At 40.5% G+C, this 20077-nt stretch overlaps 1 protein-coding gene and 1 long non-coding RNA gene across 2 annotated transcripts in view; both read left to right on the forward strand.

Moving 5' to 3' along the window:
• The first annotated feature begins 273 nt into the window (after positions 1-273).
• Positions 274-20077, forward strand: part of CDYL2 (chromodomain Y like 2) — a 156113-nt gene continuing 136309 nt past the window's right edge. The window contains exon 1 of the mRNA XM_039888834.1: positions 274-535. Coding sequence (XP_039744768.1) covers positions 512-535 — 24 coding nt within the window. The 5' untranslated portion in view covers positions 274-511. The remainder of the gene's footprint in view (positions 536-20077) is intronic.
• Positions 836-4735, forward strand: LOC120622988 (uncharacterized). Its single transcript, XR_005658612.1, has 2 exons — positions 836-891; positions 1352-4735. It is a non-coding gene; the product is annotated as an uncharacterized LOC120622988 (long non-coding RNA).

The following is a 20077-nucleotide window of genomic DNA, read 5'->3' on the forward strand; positions in this document are numbered from 1 at the left end:
ACCGGTCCCCCGGGGCGCGGCCGGGCAATCGCCCCCGCCCCCCCCGCCCCGGGGGCCGGGCCGGGCTCCCGGGGGGCGGGGACTCGCCCAGTGGCAGCAGCGTCCGGGCCGGCGGCGGGCGCGGGGCGGCTTCCTGCAGGCGGCGCCGGGGCGAGCCGTTGCCCGCTGCAGCCACCGCCGCCGGGTCGCCGGGTCGCGGGGGCCGCGGCGCTCGGGCCGCGTCGGTGCCATCCGGGCGCGCTGCGCGGCCGTCGCTGCTGCCCGCGCTCGTGCCGCCGCCGCCGCCGCCGCTGCCGGTTACGCCAGCCCCGCCGCCGCCCGCTCTGATTCTGCGCATAGGCAGCCCCCAAGCCTGTCATTCTGCAAAAACACAGTTTACTCAACACACCACACACACACTCACACACACACGCGCGCACACACACGCGCACCCTGGCCCCCTCGCGCACACGCACGGAGGGCGCGAGCGAGCAGACGCGCACACCCGGCGAGCCAAGTTCCGCAGCCTGGCATGGCTTCTGGGGACCTTTACGAGGTACGGGGACGCCGGGGCTCGGGCCGGCCCCAGCCCGCGGGCGGCAGGCGGCGGGCGGCGGGGACCGGGCCGGGGCCGGGGCCGGGCGCGAGCCGGAGTTGCCGAGCCCGTGGCGGCGGCGGCGGCGGCGGCGGCCGGAGGGCGGCGGGGGCCGGGCGCGCCTCCCTCCCGCCCGCCCTCCCGCGGCGCCCGCGCCCGCTCCCTCTTTCTCTTTCTCTCGCACACACACTCTTACTCCATCTACTTTGCGGCCTTGGAGGGGAAGGAGGAAGCCGGGCGGAGCCGGGGCGGGGGAGGTAGCGGTCCCGGGGAGGTGTTTGTCGCCCGACGAGCCGCCTCGAGTGCAGAAAGTACAGGTAAAAGTCGGCGCCGGACGTGCGGGGAATGCGGGGGGCCGCGCGGCGGGTTAGGTGCGGTGGCGGGGGTGCGGTACGGCTGGGCCGGGGGCGCGGGAGGAGAAAACGGGCGGGAGATGGGAGGGATCGGTCCCGCGGGGTCCTGTGGGGGCTTCAGGGGGCGGCAGAATGGGTTCGGGAGACACCCGTCAAACCGCTCCCAGGGGCTACCAGGCCACCGCCCCCCTCCCCCCACCTGCTGCCCCCGTCACGGGCTCGGAAGCCCTCCAGGCCGGGGCGTGGGGGCGGTCCTTGCGAGTGTCGTTCTTACCGGGGACGAAAGGGGGCGCCGCAGAGGGCCCTCGGTGGAAGGAAGAGAACATGGAAGTCGGAGGTGGGTGGTAACACATTGCTGGAGGATATGTGATGTGAGCCCTGCTTTCAACACACTGTGTCACCCTCAGTGGATACCTGTCTCCAGGTTCACACAGGTAGTGGCCGGCAATCGATACTTTGAAAGTGTCTCAAAAGTGGTCAAGGAAGATATTAGCCTGGCATCTTGGAAACAATGGAGAAAGAGCCGTGGTCTCTGGGGAGATCGGTTTTAGCTAGCTCTTGACACAACTGTTCCTGCGGTTGGATTCCCCCCCAAGTGGACAAAACAAGAAACAATCCCAACTCCCTGGAGTGAATGCCCCCAAAGAGGTGTTAGTCCCCAAGAGAAGATTCAGGATAAGGAAGCCAAGAGACCAACCATCTTCAACCAGAAGGCCTGCTGATCCTCCAAGAAACCAGCGTCATCGGTCAGCTGGGACCTAGACTTCCTGAAGACATATCTGTTAATGCTGTCCCTGGTTCTCAAGGCTTTTGGCAGAATTGAGATGAGCACTGAAAGGGTAGATTCTTGGTAAGAGACTTTGGGAGTGATTCACCCACTATGAGCTTTTTCCTCTGGTCCCTTTGGGCAGCTGAAGCTTTTTCAGATGGTGGATTTTCTGGCTGGTATGAGAGAAGAATGGAGAACACGCAAGTTAGCATCTCTGCTTCCTGTGTAACCATGGCCTTTTAGATGATTCTGGACTTAATGAGGCCCAGTCATGGACCACTAGCCAGTGGGCCCATGTGGAATGTATATGTGATCTTAGCACTCCTCGAAAGAGTGATGCAAGTTGATCTCTACCCTACCGCCTTCCTCATCCCTCTGCTAATCCCTACGGAAGATGAAGTTGGATGAAAACATGGCTAAGAACTCTGACGGATTGTGACCAGTGGGCCACCCAAGAAGCCCTTTGGTCTGTTTCAAGATGGCAGAGCAGTTTCTTAAATCAAAAGTTGAAGCACAGTAAAATGAGAGGTTTGATTGAGCTTTCTGAAGTATAACTAGCACTATTAGGGCATTGGCCAAAGTAGATATTATTTGGGGACAAAGCTCATCTCATTGGGAGCATAGATTTTTCTACTCATTGATATTGAGTCATTTTTAGAGCTACTGACTTTGCCTAGTGAAAAGTTGCGTCATGAAGGCTTTGAGAGGATGCATTAGGGGCTGTTAGTGTTTCTCCATTTGAAGTTTGGAACCTATGAACCTTCAGGGGATAATTTCTTGTTTAATGATCATCTGAAACTGCCTTCCTTAAGACTGGTAATTGTAGTTGCCAGATCAGTCTTTTAAGAGGGGGATTTTCACACTGGCCTTAGAACTTTCTTAGCACCTCAAGAGTTCTTATCGAAGTTCAATAAACAGGACAATAATAATTACTTCTGTGATAGTAGATAATTGTACTAGAAGTAAAATAATTTTCCCATGGCTGATTATTCGCATAGTCATTACTTAAAGGGCTGAATTGCATTACGAGAATATAACCAATGTCACCATTTTTATAGCTTGTGTCTACAATGTGTAACATATACTGAAGAATTTAAATTGTCCAAATTTAGCTTTAAAAACAATTAGGAAGTTCTAATTGTACATTAGCATATATAGTTTTAACTGTAAAGTCGTGTATGTAAAAAATAAGACGTTGATTTAAGGACAATACTTGGAATACCTAGTACATCGATTGACTTTGAAAGAAAAAAAACTGATCTAATTCTCAATATTGGTATTACATTAGTTATTATATTTGAGTGTATATAAAATGGCTTCTTGTAACCTCTAACCAAGAAACCACATTTTGAGTAGGCTAAAAACTATTGCACTTGTAACTGACATTTTCACCTGTGTGTCTAACGACATTATTCTCAACCCTTTCTGGTGAAGATGTGATTTGGATTATAGAGATTCTTTATCTTCTCTTTGATATTTCAGACAATTAAATCGTAAAGAGTAAATATTCCCCAAGTAGTAGTTTTTAGAAATAGGTGTGATTATAACAACACCAGAAAATGAAAAGTTTGTTTATGTAATGGTACTCTTCAATCATAATGAAAATATACGGAATCAAGCTCAGTTTCTAAAATTTTGGATCTTGATAAATGGTTCTACTTTGTTTCTCCTACAACAGAGTTCTCATCCTTTGGTATGTTATAGCCATTACCTATGAGAAAATGATCTCAAATATGGGTTGATCTTCTTAGAGACAGGTATCTGGATACAAAATAAAATTCCGTATCCAGATGCTCTGGTCTACATTCTGCCAGATGTAAGGGTCATAAAGTGGCAGTCTATGAGCCAGGTCTGGGTTATCTGTGTATTTTATCTTACTTTAAAGGTAGATAAGAAAAATGGACTCGAGTCCCTTTAAATGGAGCATTTGATCTCTAGTTTGTCAGTGGACTCCCTATCACTGTGTACCCATTCTGCTTCATTCTTACACTACTTATTTGGCTTCCGTAGGCATTTGAGTTTGCAACCCCAGGATTCTGGTCAATCATTTGCTAAGATGTTTGGTGCCAGGAAGACACTATCAGTGGAATGAGGATCTAAATTCTCTTGTGTATCTCTTGTGTCCCTAGCTTCTTGCACATCCAAGTACTCGTTGACTGAATCTGTGAATAGAAGACTGAATTAAGTATCTGTAAAGCACACTGGGTGACTTTTGTTATCCTTGTGTTGAGTACTACCCTCTGTTCTTTTTTCGTCCCTAGCTCATGATCTCTCGATGGTGCTAACACCATGTGTAGGGGTGGCTCTCAGTTCCCTCTGGAAGGAAGTGAGTCCCTTTCCAGAATTCCATACTGTTGTTCATTATTCATCTAAGCTTCAACCATGCGACTTTCCCTGAGGCTGCTGGGTGCTATTTTACACTTCCTCCCTTGTAATTAGCTGACATCGTAGAGGTCTCCTCCACTTCGTTGACACAAATGTTCAAAAAGAATGCTCTGTGTCTTGCTATATGTCTATAGAGAAAGTCAGCAGTGGCCAAGTTGACATTTATCAAGATGGAATTGACATGATAGTCCTTTGTGTGTTTGTCAACATTCAGTTAATGTATACTTTCCAAATTCTATTTTAAAAGGGTGAAATGTGCCATATGGCTTTTTTTTTGGATTGGTGCATGCATCCGTATCTATTTAATATATATGTGTGTGTGATTATGTGTGTGTGTGTATTGTGTATATATATGAAAATACTGTTTTTATTTCATTCCAAATAAAATAACAACAATAATAATAATACAATAATTTTAGTTTTGTTGAAAGAAATTTACTTTAGTTAACAATGGAAAACTCTGCTATTGTGATGAAAACAGGCATTTCTATTATAGTGCTGTATGTGCATCTTGTGTTCTGCAAAATCATGCAATAAAAAATAACAGCTTATGCAAAAAACAGGATCGAGGCAAACCACTGAAAACCTATGGAACTTTGTAACTAGAATCAAAAACAAAACAAATCTAATAAAAATACAGTGCGTTTAAATCTCCACCTGGCTGGTGTTTGCCCTAACAGGTCAGTCTACTCTTTACAGTTTCAAATTGGGCTTGTACTTCCTTCTTCTCTCTGTAGATTGCAGAAGGCATTTGCTTCTAACAGAGACCATTGTCATCAAAATTAAATCTGGCCCAAGGTGTAGCCTTCTTCATTCATCCATATAAGGAGAAATGTTTTCATAGCTTCTTTAAAAAATTTTTTTATTTTTCAGTTACAGTTGACATACAATACTATATTAGTTTCAGGTATACAACATAGTGATTAGACATTTATATACCTTACAAAGCAATCACCCATAATATATTCATAGGTTCCTTATATAGATAGCTTGCAGCTTCGCCAGGCAGGTTTAACATAGTGGAAAGCACAGTGGTTCTTAAAGCCGTCATCGGCCACTATTCAGGTTAAAAGAAGGCACTTGAGAGTATTTCCAGCTTTGTTCTAAGGTCTTCATACATTGTTAAGTTTTTTTTTCCCTTGTGAGAGTGCTTTCCTATGATTGCTTTGAAATATCAACAAACTAGGAAAAATCACATAAGAATGAACACAACTTACTTGTTATGCTGACGTCATTCCCCTAATCACCTATCATGTCTGAGGTAGTTCCTGTCAAAGAAACACGTGTAGTAAGTAGCGGAACAGACAGGTCAGTGATGTAACTGCTTGAATCTCTTTACCAGTTATTGAAGAGGCAAATATCTTCAAAGAAAATATATCGGTTGAGTTGGAGCCATTCTTTGGCTCATAATAGGCACCTGATGAAAATTGAACGTATATATGAACCTTCCATCTTTTGAAAGTTATTTTAAATTATTCCCTCTAGGTAGACATCAGCTTATTTTCAACTAGACTTTTATGTCAAGTTATTCCCCATTGCATAAGATCATTCCTTCAGAGGCTTACACTGTCCTTGGAAGGAGTTTGTATAGCTCCTTACAGCCTGACCAATTGCTGAGGAATGGTTCAGGCATTGTAATTATCAAAGATCTTAAGTATTTGAGACATTCATTTAGGTTCCAAAATTATGTGTCATTCTGCATCTCTTGTATGGTTAAGAGAGGTATAGATATGGCTGAATTCATAGCACAATCATTGTTTATTTCACATTAATAGAACACCAAATATATGTCAAGCACTAGAGAAATTCTGACATTGTACTCTCAATTTGCCTATGGTCTAGTTGGAGATGTAGTTAAGAAAACAGGCAGTTTACAATACAGTGGGAAAAGTGTTAGTACAAAGGAAGATGGAAATTTCAAGAATGGGGGTGGATCTGGCCTTTGGGGAATGAGAGAAGGCTTCCCAGGGAGATGATGGCTATTGAGTTTAAGAAATGAGCATGATCAGATTGCAATATTTATTGAGAATATTTATTTTCTGTTTTTGAAAGCAATGTGTTAATTGTTGCAGCTTAAAGAAATACAAGCATACAGAAAAAAATGATAATACCTAAGATAACTGTTGTTATACATTTAGCATATTCTTGATGTTCAGTAAATATTAAAGTGTTTTCTGAATTAATTAAAATGTTAGCTTTTTTGGTATAGATACAAAAGTAAGAGTGAAATTGTTTTCTGTACACATTTATGTAATTTAAAAAACCAATTTGGAACATAGGGTACATTACTGTTTTATAACTAATTTTTTCCCATATGTAAATGAATAGTGAACATTTTCTCGTAATCTAAAATATTATTCTATATCATGATTTTTGATGGCAGGTTAATTTTCATTTGAATAGGCACACCATTTGGTCTATAACCCCCTGTCGTTGGATTATTTCCATTTGTAAACCATTATAAATATTGCTGTTTCTAACCTCTATAAATATAATTATTTGTATGCATATCTTATTAATTTCCTCAGGACAAATTCTGAGAAGTGTAATTACTAGCTTGAAGAATGTTAACATTTTTAACTCTATTGATAATGTCAAATCACCCTTCAGAAATGGACAGTGAATTAGATTGGAGGAAGACTAGAAGCAGGGTGACCTTTTCAGTAATTGAAACAATCAATGTTGGTGGCTCGAACTAAGGGAGTAGTGGTGGAGGTGGAGAGACTTGGGTAGAATCGAAAGATTTAAAAAGAATGAACACAATTTGTTATACCAGTCAGGATTGTACTTGGCTTCATGTAATAGAAAATATCCAGTGGCTTAAACTGTATATTTTAAGGTTTATTATCTGACATGAAATAAGATTGGAGTTAAGCAGTCCAAGGTTGGTATGATTCTCTATCAAGTTCTCAGGGTACCAGGCTCCTTCTTTCTCTTTCATCTTCAGCTTTGGCTTCTGTCCTCAAGGTCAATGCTTGGTCCAAGGTGCCCTTAGAGCCTAGTCATCTTTTTCATGAGAGAAAAGAAGGAACAACAAGGAGGGAAGGGCAAAAATTGAGTCATCTTCTTTAAACAGCTGTCTGGGCATTCCATGCAATCCTGCTCCTGGCTCAATGGCCTGAATGTAATTATGTGGTTACATCTAGCTGCAAAGGAAGCTGGAAAATGTGATTTCAGCTGCACCCTCCTTTCACTCCTTCAAATAAAACCTGACTGACAGTATTTAAGGATAGAGAGAAAGGCAGGAGTTGAGGGATAACTTCTTGGTTTCTATTTCAGTCCACTAGGTTTATTTCACATTAATAGAACACCAAATATATGTCAAGCACTAGAGAAATTCTGACCAGTCATGAAGATAGAGAACCCAGGAAGAGACATTAATTAATAGCAGTGGGGGCAGTGGAAAGGACAGTGAGTTCAGAGTGTTTGTGGGGCATCCGGGTATAGATGTCCATATTGGTAGGTCATATGAGTCTGAAGCCCACAAGCAATATTTGGCATGGAGATAGAGATTGGGAATTATTTGTGTAGAGATTATAATTAAAGCCAAAGGATGGTGTGTAAGCGTGAGGAGGGTCCAATGATGGAGTATTGGAGAAAATGGACATTTAAGGGATGGAAGAAGAGAACGATCAGATTTACAAAGACTGACAAGAGAGGTAGAAGGAAATACAAGAGGCTGTGCTGTCATGGAAGGCAGTGGAAAATTGCATTTCAAGAAAGAAGGCGTGGTCAATAACTAGTGTCCTTTGGATTTAATACCCAGTAAGTCATTGGTAACCTGGAGGAGCATCTATTCCATGTGGAGTGTGTTGGTGGTGGGGGAGGGCTTGATTGCAGTGCGATGATGAGTGGGAGATGTGGGGAATATGGATGTAGAGACTTCTTATGTGGGTGACACTTAAAAATCTTGAGAATGATAGCGAGGAAAGAGTGAATGCGATATCCAGGGGTGGGGTGGGGAAAGGATCAGCCATCTCTATTCTCCTAGTTCTACACACGCTCTGCTACTTTGGATGACTTGGATAATAAAATATTGTATAGATTTTGGATTATTGGATCTACATTCTTAGAAGTGATTTCCCACAAACCTTACAAATCCTCCTCTTGCTGACCTATGACAGTGAGGTTCAGCGTCTTCAGTGATTTTAGCCAGAGAATAAAAGTAGAATATGTATAATGTAATCATACAGAACCTTTCTAAATAAAAGTTGTTCAAGGAAAATATCTTGCTCAGTTGAGGACAAGGAGATAAAGTTCTTCGTTAAGGTTTTGCCACACCAGGGTTCCTCTGGAAGAGGTAGGGTGGCCAGAACACTGCGGAGCTACTGATGAATGAATGTGATGGTCAGTTTTATGTTTCAATTTGTCTGGCTCCAGTCCCCAGCTATTCAATCAAACACTAATCCAGGTGCCGTAAAGGTATTGTGTAGATGTGGTTAAAGTCCATAATTAGTTGACTTTAAGTAAGGTAGATAGATTATTCTAGATAATCCTGGTGGGTCTGACTGAAACAGTCGAAAGGCTGTAAGAATAGAACTGAGGCTTCTCTGAAGAAGAAACTCCATCTGTGGACAGCAGGTTGAGCCTGGAGGAGTTCAGCTTGCCCTTCCTAACTGCCTGCCCTGTGACCTTCGGACTTGCCTAAATAGCCCCATAACCATGTAGGCCAGTACCTTGCAATAAATTACTTAACGTACATATATTCTAGTGGTTCTGCTTCTGTGGGTGAATCCGAATTGAAACAGGGTTCTCGTCCATACTCCATTTAATCACACTGTGTGGCCAGACAATTCTTTTAATTCTTTTGAACCTTGGTGGCCTTTGGTGTAAAATGAGATCTCTTCTATTTTTGAAAACTCTCCTTCTGATTGAGTCTGTTACTTCAATAAATACCTTACTTGTTAATAGCTGTTATCAGCTTGTTGGTATGCATGTGAGAAGAGGGGCAAACTTAGAGCTCGAAGAACCCTGCCAGGCCTTGGTGTCACACTGGAGGTGTTCCAGTGAAGCCATGCTGGGGTGGCAGGCATAGGCTGGACCTCAAGGGCGCGCCTCTCCTGGGTGTGAAATTCACCCTGCTTTGAGTCAGTCTTCCACGCTGGTAGTTGACTGAATGATGAAAAGTAGCTCCTCTGGGTCCTAATCCACCCCTTCTTGTCCCTTCTTCCAGCTCATTTGTCTCCTTCTGACATTGCCCAGTTAGCCATGGCCAGTGGATAGAGGTTGCTGCTTCTAAAGGCCACATCACTCCCGTGAAAGGCCGACCAGTTCACCTTATAAAGCAACAAGCTCCTGAGAAGCCTTGGAGGGCCATTAGTTTGTCATTTTATGTCCTGCTTTCTGTTACTGTAAAGGGCGCTGCTCTCAATTAGTCCCTCTTGATTCCAGTCATCCCGTCCTTCCCAGAACCCCCCAGTGTCCATCCATCACCATACTGCTTTATAAACAACTTAGAGAAGTGTCAGCATGGAGACTTTAGGGACACATCCATGGGGCTGGGGCTCTGGGCCACACTCTGCCATGCCAGGAAGTCCCTCCTGAGGGTCACCACCTCATTCTCACATCTCGACGAGGGCATTTTCCTCTTTGGTTTTCATTCTTTGTCTTCTAATCCAGTGTTTTAAAAATTATATCTCAAGGGGTCTTACTAACAAACCATCGGTCTTATACAGATGCTGGATTTGATTTTATTTAAAAATAATCATTTATTCTATTACCCATCAATCAAAATTTATTGCAGTTAACTCTGTGCCTAGAACTATACTAGGTGCTGGGGCTGCAGCCATGAAGGTCTTTTAAACTGTTGTTCAGAACGTGATCATTAAAAACGTAACACTTACCTATGGTTATATACCACAGTTTTAACACATTGGCGTGTTCAGTATATTAAAAAGGGCAGACGGGTCAACTCTTTCTTTGGTGAGCAGACCTTAGAATACAGCTTTTCCTGCCTTCTCTGAGAATATATTTGAACTTCCAGTGTGTGCATTGTTTTAGCAGCATTGTAGGTCTGCAGTATGCTGAAACAATTCAAGCCTGTTCTTGTCTCTTCATATAAAATTGTACAAGAAAACGCTTTATAGCACAATGTACCTCACTCTAATTAAATACCACTCAAGGTTCAGGGGGTGGTGGTTGGTGAATGTTCTAGATGTGGTTTAATACTCAGTGTGTGATAACTGAATGTCTAACACTTTATATGGTATAAAAGGTAGTGTTGGGGTTTATTGGGAGTTCTAGACCTTTTTCTCCTGACTTTTAAATTTAAGAGAAGGAAAGTGAGCAGTTGTCACATGTTAGTGGTTCATCCACAAAACAGACATTTCCTTCATCTCTTCTTTCAGACTTCAGGATCGATTAGGTTGACAAATACCCTGAGGTTGCAAGACAAGATGATCCAACCAAACCAAACTTAATACCGCTTACAGCCACTTTTCATGGAAAATCAAAGATGGTTTTCTTATTTGCAAACAAACCAAATGCAGATATAAATTACCGAGGCTGTTTTAGGAAGACAGCTAATATCTTCAGACCTCATTTAAAAATTTTGCTATTAATCAAAATAGGTTTTACTACACTGATGACTTAACTCAGTGATAAGAGTGCCATAAATTAAACTTACAAAAGATATCCACACTAAGAAATTATCACATACATCTGGTTTTATGTGTTATATTTCCAGGAAACATTTTGATTGGAGAAAGGCTTCCATTGCAGAGTTCTAGCATTTTCTGGTAGAATCTAAGCTCTATGAGGTCAGAGACGGTGTCAGAGATGATGGTATTCACTTGGGAATACCATCATGAATAATACAGACAGACACAGTAGTAGCCTTTCAATAAATATTTGTTGAGTGAACCATTAAAACGTTCCAACCAATCTTCTGCTTGGTGTTACTGTCCCTTTTCTAAGAAGATTCCTTCAGTTGTCCTTGAAATTCAGGTTTTCATTTTGCCTCCTACCAGATCTTATATAGATATATTAGGTAACAGAAGTCCCTTCAAGTGAATTGAAACACTCAAGCCATTGTCCCTCTTTATGGGTGATGACTAGATTGAGAGTAGCCAACTTCTGTGAAGTCCTGTGGGTGACCGAGCCCCTTTCACATTGACACACAAAGATTGCCGCATGGTTTCCCACTGGCAGTGCCATCGGCAGGCCTGCCTCTTTACTCTAGCCTCTGTGGCTTGGCCCAGTTCGATGTATACCATCCAGTTGAGGGCGGGCAGCCTAGAAACGGGCTCTGAAATGGAGAATTGCATCCAGAGGGTTTACTGCAGAATGCTTTTGGGAGATAAACCTGTAAGGAAGTGAGGAAGGTGGGATTGGACAGATGGTGAAGCTGACCTGCAGTGAGGTTACAAGCGAGGTCTCAACTGATCCCAGCTCTGAAGCTGGGATGGTCCTTCAGAAATGTACTAGACCGAGGCAAGTGAACTGGGCCCTTCCATCCCTGCATCAGCCAGTCATTGCTGGTAGGGAGCCCAAGGGAGGGAGTGTGTTCTTGGGCAGGGCAGGTCCCTGTGGCAGAGAGGCAGTTCCCTTTGAGGGACACATCTGTGAGCCTTGAGCAGCAGAGATGTTCTTAGAAGCTGAGGAGATGGGCTCATAGGCCCTGAAAAGGGGACCTGGGTGGAATATCACATCATCCAGTACACCATCAATTCTTGCTGTTCACCGATGAGTGTCTCTGCTCTGGATCCTCCAGAACACACATCTGTCACCTTGGTTATATTTTAAGTTATCGGTGCCTCCCTTGAAGACATTTGTCAGTTGGCAGCTTCTTGGGTCAGCCTGGGTCTTGAATACTGACAGGCTGACTGTTAGCATTGTGTTTATGATTCCTTTGTTGCCCCATACTGCATGTATCACAGGACCCCCTGCAGGGGCATATTTCAGAGGCTTCATTTCTGTTGGGTCCCTGCCCCTTATTTAAAAAAAAAATTTTTCAATTACAGTTGACATGCAATATCGTATTTATTTCTGGTGTACAGCATAGTGGTTAGACATTTATGTAACTCACAGAGTGATCCCTTGATAAGTCTTGTATCCATCTGACCCACCCCTTATTCTTGAAGCATGTTCCTTGACTGGTTCTCCTGTTCCTCAGTTGCCTCTGGGTCCTTGTCTTCTGCTGCCTGTTCTTTAAACTTTGTGGCTTCTTATGAGTTCGACTCAGGGTACTCCTCTCCTTGTGCTGCAGTGACTGGATGATTTCCGAGTCTCTGACACTTGTCTGGATTTTTCTCCTGAGCTCCAGAGCTATCCATTTAACTGCATTTGAACCGTTAAACTCAAAATACCCAAAGTTGAGCTTAGGATTCTCCTATGTAAAATGTACTTTTCCTTCTGGGTTCCTAGCTCAGTCATACCTCCATCCGCCTGTTCTTTAGCTGGAAATGTGGCCTCCTCGGTTTCTCCCAGATGCCATGTGTGTTCTCTTGAATCAGCACCCTGCATATTTCTTGAATCTGTCATTTTCTCTTTATATAGATATCCTTACCACTTTAATTCAGGATACAACTCCCATTGTTTGGGTTTCTCCAGCATGTCTCAGCTGATGTCTCAGCATCTAGTCCAATTTTTCTCCATATCGTACTCACCAGGATCTTTTAAAATTCCTGGTTTATCATGTCTCTCTCTTGATTAAATACCTTTAAGTGATGCATAAGTTGTTTATGATTTGACCCCTTCTCACTTGCTACCAGTTCTTCGCTTCCAGCATATAGTCTCTCCAGAGAGACCGGCTCTCAGTTCCTTGTGCTCTCCATGTGTTCTCCTTTATTCACACCCTCAGAATGACTGGATCACTCTCCACTATCAACCTCTGCCACAATTTTGCTTTCTTAATTTCTACTCATCCTTTGGGTCTCAGCTTTGATGTTGTTCTTGGCAAAACTTCCCTGACTTGTGAAGGGTTTTCTTTGGGCCCCTGTAGAACCCCGTTCTTCTTTCGTTATAGCTCTCACTTAAATATGTTGTAATTTATTATCTTATTTTCTAAGTCTCTCACTAGATCGTTAAGTTTTGCGAGGACAGTGATTCTGTCCTGTTCCATCTTTAGCACAGTGCAAGACTCAAAAAATAATGTGTTTAATGAAAGGATACATTCAGGTTGAAATCGTCTCAGATATCTCTACAAACTGTTCTGTATGAAGCTTGAAGGCATTTCCAATCTTTCAGATTTTTTAAGGGCATATTAACTCTTGAGTCTATTTTCTATGTCTTTATTGATGGATTAATCAGTGGACATTGATTTTTTATAAGCCAAACTCACTGACAGCATCCAGCTTTGTATTATCAATAAACCTAATGCAGTCTTGTATTCAGAGAATTGCTAAAGCTTGGAGTTGGATGGGAGTTTTGAAGTCACCTTTTTAGTCTTCACTAACATCTCCAACAAGTGAACCAAAGTGTGGGCTTCTTTTTCTATGAAAGGATACAAATGCTTGAAATGGTAAGACTGGCTCTTTGCCTTCACTAAAATCTGAGTGTATCATACACGAGACAGAGGCAGTATTTTCCTGGACTATTCTGTAGCGTTCCCTTGAAAATCTTGATGTCATTATTGCTTTCTCATGCAAGACCTAGTAAAAGAGGCCAGTGAGACTCAGCACAGCCTTGAGTCTCATTTAATTCTCTTGTCGATGAACAGTGGGGTCAGGACCTCCCTCCACTGACACATCACAGACCTTGACATTATGGGGAGCACTCGATATCTAAACTTGTTCTGGAAATCCAAACTCATTTATGAACAGTTGAGAGATCAAGTAATGGAATCCAAAGCACCTGTTGCGATAAAAAATGAAGGTGTAAAAATTTTCATGTCTTGATATATTTACATTGCTATGTTTACTTGTCTGTGGTGCCAGCTAAAACCACATTTACTTTGAAGAATATGGTAGTCACAGAAACAGAGCGTGAAACAGACTTTGTTAAGGGTCTTGTAGTGAATAGGAGGAGGAAGGGAATCGCACAGTGGCTGCCATTGGGATGCAAAAGCATATGGGCCTTCTTCAAACTACAGGCCTAATTTTCTCTCCGAATTGATGTATATATTGGTACTATGTAGAAAGTCATAGATTGTTCTCTTACCTTGATTATCAAACATAGCAAAGATGGCAAAGTGTTTGATACGTCGAAGTGCTTCTATGTTTTATTATCCCCGACTGCACACTCTTGTGTAGCGATGTCTGTGCTATTGACTTTTGGAGAAGCTGATGCAAATCCTTTTAGTTTTTGACTTAATGAATCAGTATATCTTTTGAAGAAATCTAATCTCTGACCCCAGATGATGTGTAAAGAAGTTATTGAAGTGCAACTTCCTATGATTCTTGTATAAAATAATAATAATAATAATAATAATAATAATAATCTGTAATGATAGCACTTATTGAGTGTTTACTGTGTGCCAGACACCAAATATCTAAATTTTTCACGTGCATTATCTCGATTTAGTCCTTCCTATGGGATGGATATTAATATTGTCTCCATTTTGTTCAGAAACTGAGGCTCATAGCCACTGGATGGTAGAGCAAAGATTTAAACTAGGTCATCTAAGGTACTCATCTCTTGATAAGTTATAAAATGCCCATGTTTCCCTTTTAACTTCCTTCCTTTTGTTACTAGGTGGCACTTCTGCCTTTTCCTTCCCTTATACCTGTGCTTTATACAGAATTCTAGGTATAGGTCAGTGAGTATTGCACTAAGAAAAAGAAAAAAACAAGAAAATCTTCCTCCTTCTCCATGCTAATAGCACAAAAACACAGTTTTGTATGTCCAGTTGTTCAGGAGAGGGATTGCATAGGCCAGCTGTGTGTTGGTATGTGAAGGGGTGCCTGTGAAACGAGCTAATTGGGATGGAGAATCCTCCTTTTGAGTTTGTGTGAGCAGATATTTGTCAACACTGTTTTAAGCCCTGCTGCTTCAGAAATAGTGATGGCCCCGCCCACCTACTAATGACCATGGAGGAACCAATTTCTGTGGTCTTGGTGTTGGTTGACCTTTACTCAGGCTTTAGTATTCAGGAGAAGACTGGTTTTGGGGGCAGTTGGTAACATTTCTCGGTCAGTTTCATCCTTTCAGCGTATGTCTGAGCCTCAGTACATTTTTTCATGTGCCTTTTTTTCTTTTTGTTTGTGCTTCCGTTCATGTTTGGAATTGCCAGGATAGTGTTTTTGAAACTTTCTTTACTTCCATATACTGTACTTACAGTTTGGTGCCAGGTGCCGTATGTGGATTTGTGCTGAAAACAGCTAGGCTTCCCATTGGTGAGGCAAATAATCCCAGACTCTATCGAATGAGTCTGCTCACCTAACTTTTTACAAAAATATTGGCAGAACATACACATGACTAATCTTTACTAAAATTAAGATAATATGTACAGATGAGTAGAAGTATTTATGCCAATACTTAGAGAAATACAAGGAGTCAGAAAGAGATGTGTAATACTAGCTTTTCACCATCTGTATGATAAATTGTAAAATACTGATGGTAATTTATCAGTATGCTTTTGTCAGAAACTCAGCTTGAATAGAGAAGAAAACAGGTATATGAGATAATACATATATGTATATATACATATATGTACATAATACATGTATATATACATACACGAACACACACGATTTCTTTCTTTCCTAGGTGTTTTACATTGAGTTGTCCAAATGGCCTGACATTTATATTGATTTTAGCAAAGAGTCTTAGAGGTAGGAATATCTTCGATGTCATCCAGTCTGATTCCTCACCCAACACCTATATCCTTCACATGTGATCACCCAGTTCCTCCTGGGAAACTTTCCAAGGAAATACGATGCTCTGTCTCAAAGGGCAGTTTCTTCCATTTTGACATAGGGTGCTAGCTGTTGAAAAATGCTTTGCTATGGTGAGCCAAAGTCTGCCTTCTTGAGCAATTTCCACCTGTTGGTAAGAGCAATGGATTCAGTCACCAAGAACTATGGGTTTCATTTCCTAAGTAGTGTCATTTCCCTTGATGCCATCCTAGTCCTTGTTATTTCTTTGCCCTTTCTGGAACAAAAAATAGGTTCTGAACTGGACTCCCAACATTTCCTCTTTGCCACCCTCTATTGTCATACCGTATCCAAAGTGATTGATCGAAAAGGTAATTCCGAACAGGTCACTGTCTTCCCAAAGTCTTCTTTGGCCTCTCATCGCTCTTGGGCAAATGTCCCTAATGCTGAACATGATCCAACACTTGTCTGCCTTTCCGGGCTCAGCTAAGATCACTTTCCCTTTCCTTCTCTGGGTACCACACTCGCTGCCTCTTTTCAGTTCATCTGAATGTCCTTTGCCTCAGGACCTTTACTCATGCTGATTCTTGTGCTTTCAGGCCTCTGGCCCTGCCAAGTCTTCTCTTCCTTCACTTTTCAGCTCTAAAATTGATTCACCAGGGGTGCCTTCCCTGACCCCAGGGCAGGGTAGACCTCCATGTTACGTTTTCTCTGAGCATCCAGTGCCTGTCCTCCACAGCAGTGGTCCTTGTAATCAGTCAATTATTTTTGTACTTATTTAAGGACTGTCTTCTTGAAGGCAGAATCATGGCTGGTTCAGTGATGTGTCTCCAGTTACAAGTCTTTCAAGTATTCCAGAACGTTCTGAGTTACTAGAAATTATGACTGTTTTCTCCTCCAGTGTAAGGATCACTATCTTTTTTTTTTCCTACTCTTATCAGATATGTTTCCCAATCCTTCACTCTCCTAGTCATTCCCTCACGGATACCTCTAGTTTATTTAATGCTATACTTTAAACATACTACCTACTTGGTTTTTTCAGTAAAGGTCACTTTTTGTAGTTTGGACACTGGACTTTTTAATTTAGTTTCAGGATAAACTTGAATTGCCGAATAACTATTTAAAAAATAACATGAAGGAAAACGGTCATCTTAGAACTTTTGGGCAGTGAGACAAGTGGAACATTTATAACCCTAAACATGTACATTAAAAACAAAAAAGAATAAACTTAGCATTCATCTCAAAAAGTTAGATAAAACAACAAAATGAATAAAAGGAATTATAAAGAAGGAATAAATGTAAATAAAAGCAAAAACAATAATAAAGTAGAAAAGAGAAAAGTAGTGGAACAAGTGTATTAAAAGTTTTATTAGCTTTTTTATGTTAAAGTTTTACATATATACACTTTTACTATTTTTTTATTGTGGATATATATACATTTAAAACAAAACTTGACATTTTAACCATTTTTAAGTATACAATCAAGTGGCATTTATTATTTTCACAATGTTGTGCATCCATCACCACTATCTTGTTCCAGAACATTTTTTTTATCACCCCAAGAGGAAACCCCATGCCCATTAAATGGGCATTCCCTATTTCCCCAGCCTAAGGCAACTACTAATCTGCTTTTTGTCTTTATGGATTTGCCTATTTTGAATATTTTATATAAATAGAATCATGTAATATATGGGTCTTTTCTATTTGGATTTATTTTTAACTTTCCATAGTGTTTTCAAGGTTCATTCATGTGGTGGTATGTAGTCAGAATTTCATTCCTTTTTATGGCTGAATGTTATGCTCTGGTATTGTACGTATACCACATTTTGTTTATTCATTCATCTGTTGATGGACTTTTGGGTGGTTTCCACCTTTTGGCTATTGTGAATAATGCTGCTATGAACTTGGCTTATAAGTAACTGTTTGGGTCTCCATTTTCATTTCTTTTGGGAATATACCAAAGAGTGGAATTGCTTATTGTAATTCTATGTTTGAATTTTTGAGAAACTGCCAAACCGTTTTTGACATCTGCACCATCTTACATTCTCACCAGCAATGTATTGATTCCAGTTTCTTTACATCTTCGTTAATGCTTGTTACTTTTCATTTTTTAACTGTAACCATCTTGGTAGTTAAGAAGTAGTATCTCATGGTTTTGATTTGCATTTCCTTGAATGACTAATGATGTTGAACATCTTTTCATGTGCTTATTGGCATTTGTATATCTTCGAAGAAATGTCTATTCAAGTCCTTTGCACTTTTTTTAAATTGAGTTGTTGAGTTGTAGGAGTTCTTTGTATAGATGAGTATTAAACCCTTATCATATATATGATTTGAAAACATTTTCTCACATTCTATGCATTGTTTTTTCACTCTTGACTGTCATTCGATTCACGGAAGTTGTAATTTTAATGAAATATCTATTTTTTCTTTTGTTGCCTGAGGTTTTGGTGTCAGAGTAGAATTTCCAGTACTGTGTTGAATAGAAGTGGAGAAAACAGGCATTGTAGTCCCGTTCCTGATCTTAGGAGAAAAGCTTTCAACTTTTCACCATTGAATGTGATTTGACTGTGGATTTTTCAGAAATGCTCTTTTATCATGTTGAGAAAATTTCCTTCTACACTTGGTTTTCTGACTGTTTTTATTGTAAAATGGTGATGGATTTTGTCAAATGCCTTTCCTGTGTCTGTTGAAATGATTATGCCTTTCATTCCTGGGATTAAATCCCACTTTTGGTCATGGTGTATGATCCTTTTAACATACCGGTTTTGGCTTGCTAGCACTTTGTTGAGGATTTTTGTGTCTATATTCATAGGAAATATTGGCCTGTAGTTTTCTTGTAGTGTCTTTGTCTGGCTTTGGTATCAGGGTAATCTTGGCATCATAGAATGAATTAAGAAGTATTCCCTCCTTTTCAGATTTTTGGAAGAATTTGAAAAGGATTGGTGTTGATTCTTCTTTAAATGCTGGGTAGAATTCACCAGTGAAGCCATCTGGTCCTGGCCTTTTCTTTGTTGGGAAGTTTTTGATTACTGATTCAGTCTCCTTATTTGCTGTAGGTCTGTTCAGATTTTTTATTTATTCTTGAGTCAGTTTTGGTATTTTGTGTTTCTAGGAATTTTCCATTTTATGCAGGTTATTCATTTTGTCATGTAGGAATCCAACAAATTAAATAACCTACATGAGCAGTGCTATTTGTTCAGAGCATTCTTCTATAATTCTTTTTATTTTTGTAAGGTCTATAGAAATGTCCTTTCTTTAATTTCTGATTTTAGCAATTTGAGTCTTCTCTCTTTTTTTCTTAGTCTCCTAAAGGTTTGGCAATTTTGTTGATCTCTTCAAAGGACCAACTTTTGGTTTCGTTGATTTACTCTATTATTTTGGTGTTTAGTTTGCTCTTCTTTTCCTAGTTGTTAAAGGTATATAGTTAGATTATTGATTCATAATCTTTATTTTTTTTTAATATAGATATTTATAGGTATAAATTTCACTCTGAGCACTATTTTCACTGTATCTCATAAGTTTTGTTTTCATTTGTCTTAAAATATTTCCTAATTTCTCTCACAATTTTTTTTCTTTGACTGATTGGTTGTTTAAGAGTGTGCTGTTTAATTTTCACATATTTGTGAGTTTTCCAATTTTCCTTCTATTACCGATTTCTAACTTTATTCCATTGTGGTCAGAAAATATGCTCTGTGTCATTTCAGTCTTTTAAAAATCATTTAAGAAACTTACTGGATTTCATTAACCAATGTTACCATAAAGTAAATAAATAAATTATAGATAATTAATTAATTAACTAAAAATTTTAAAAAATTAAAAAAAAAGAATAAATGGAATGGAATAGAAAGATAGACTAGATGACCACTAATGTGTGTGTGTATGTGTGAACTAAAGCAAATAATGTATTTGTATTATATGCATACACTATTAAGTGCCTGTGGAACAATAGTCAAACATGTGTCTCACATAGAAATTCATTCATTCATAAATAAAAATATTTCCAGTCTAAAAAAAATTAATTTAAGCTTGTTTTGTGGCCTAGCATGTGGTCTGTCCTGGAAAATGTACCATGTACACCTGAGAAGAATATATTTTCTGTTGTTAAGCCTTCTGTATATGTATGTTTGGTGTAATTGGCTTATAATGTTTTTCAAATCATCTTTTCCTTTATTGATCTGTCTGGTTGTTTTATTCATTATGAAATGTGGTGTTTTAAAGTCTCCCACTATTGTAGAAATTG

The sequence above is a fragment of the Pteropus medius genome, unplaced genomic scaffold (assembly GCF_902729225.1).
Source record: "Pteropus medius unplaced genomic scaffold, Ma_sr-lr_union100, whole genome shotgun sequence".
In the NCBI taxonomy this organism is placed as follows: Eukaryota; Metazoa; Chordata; class Mammalia; order Chiroptera; family Pteropodidae; genus Pteropus; species Pteropus medius.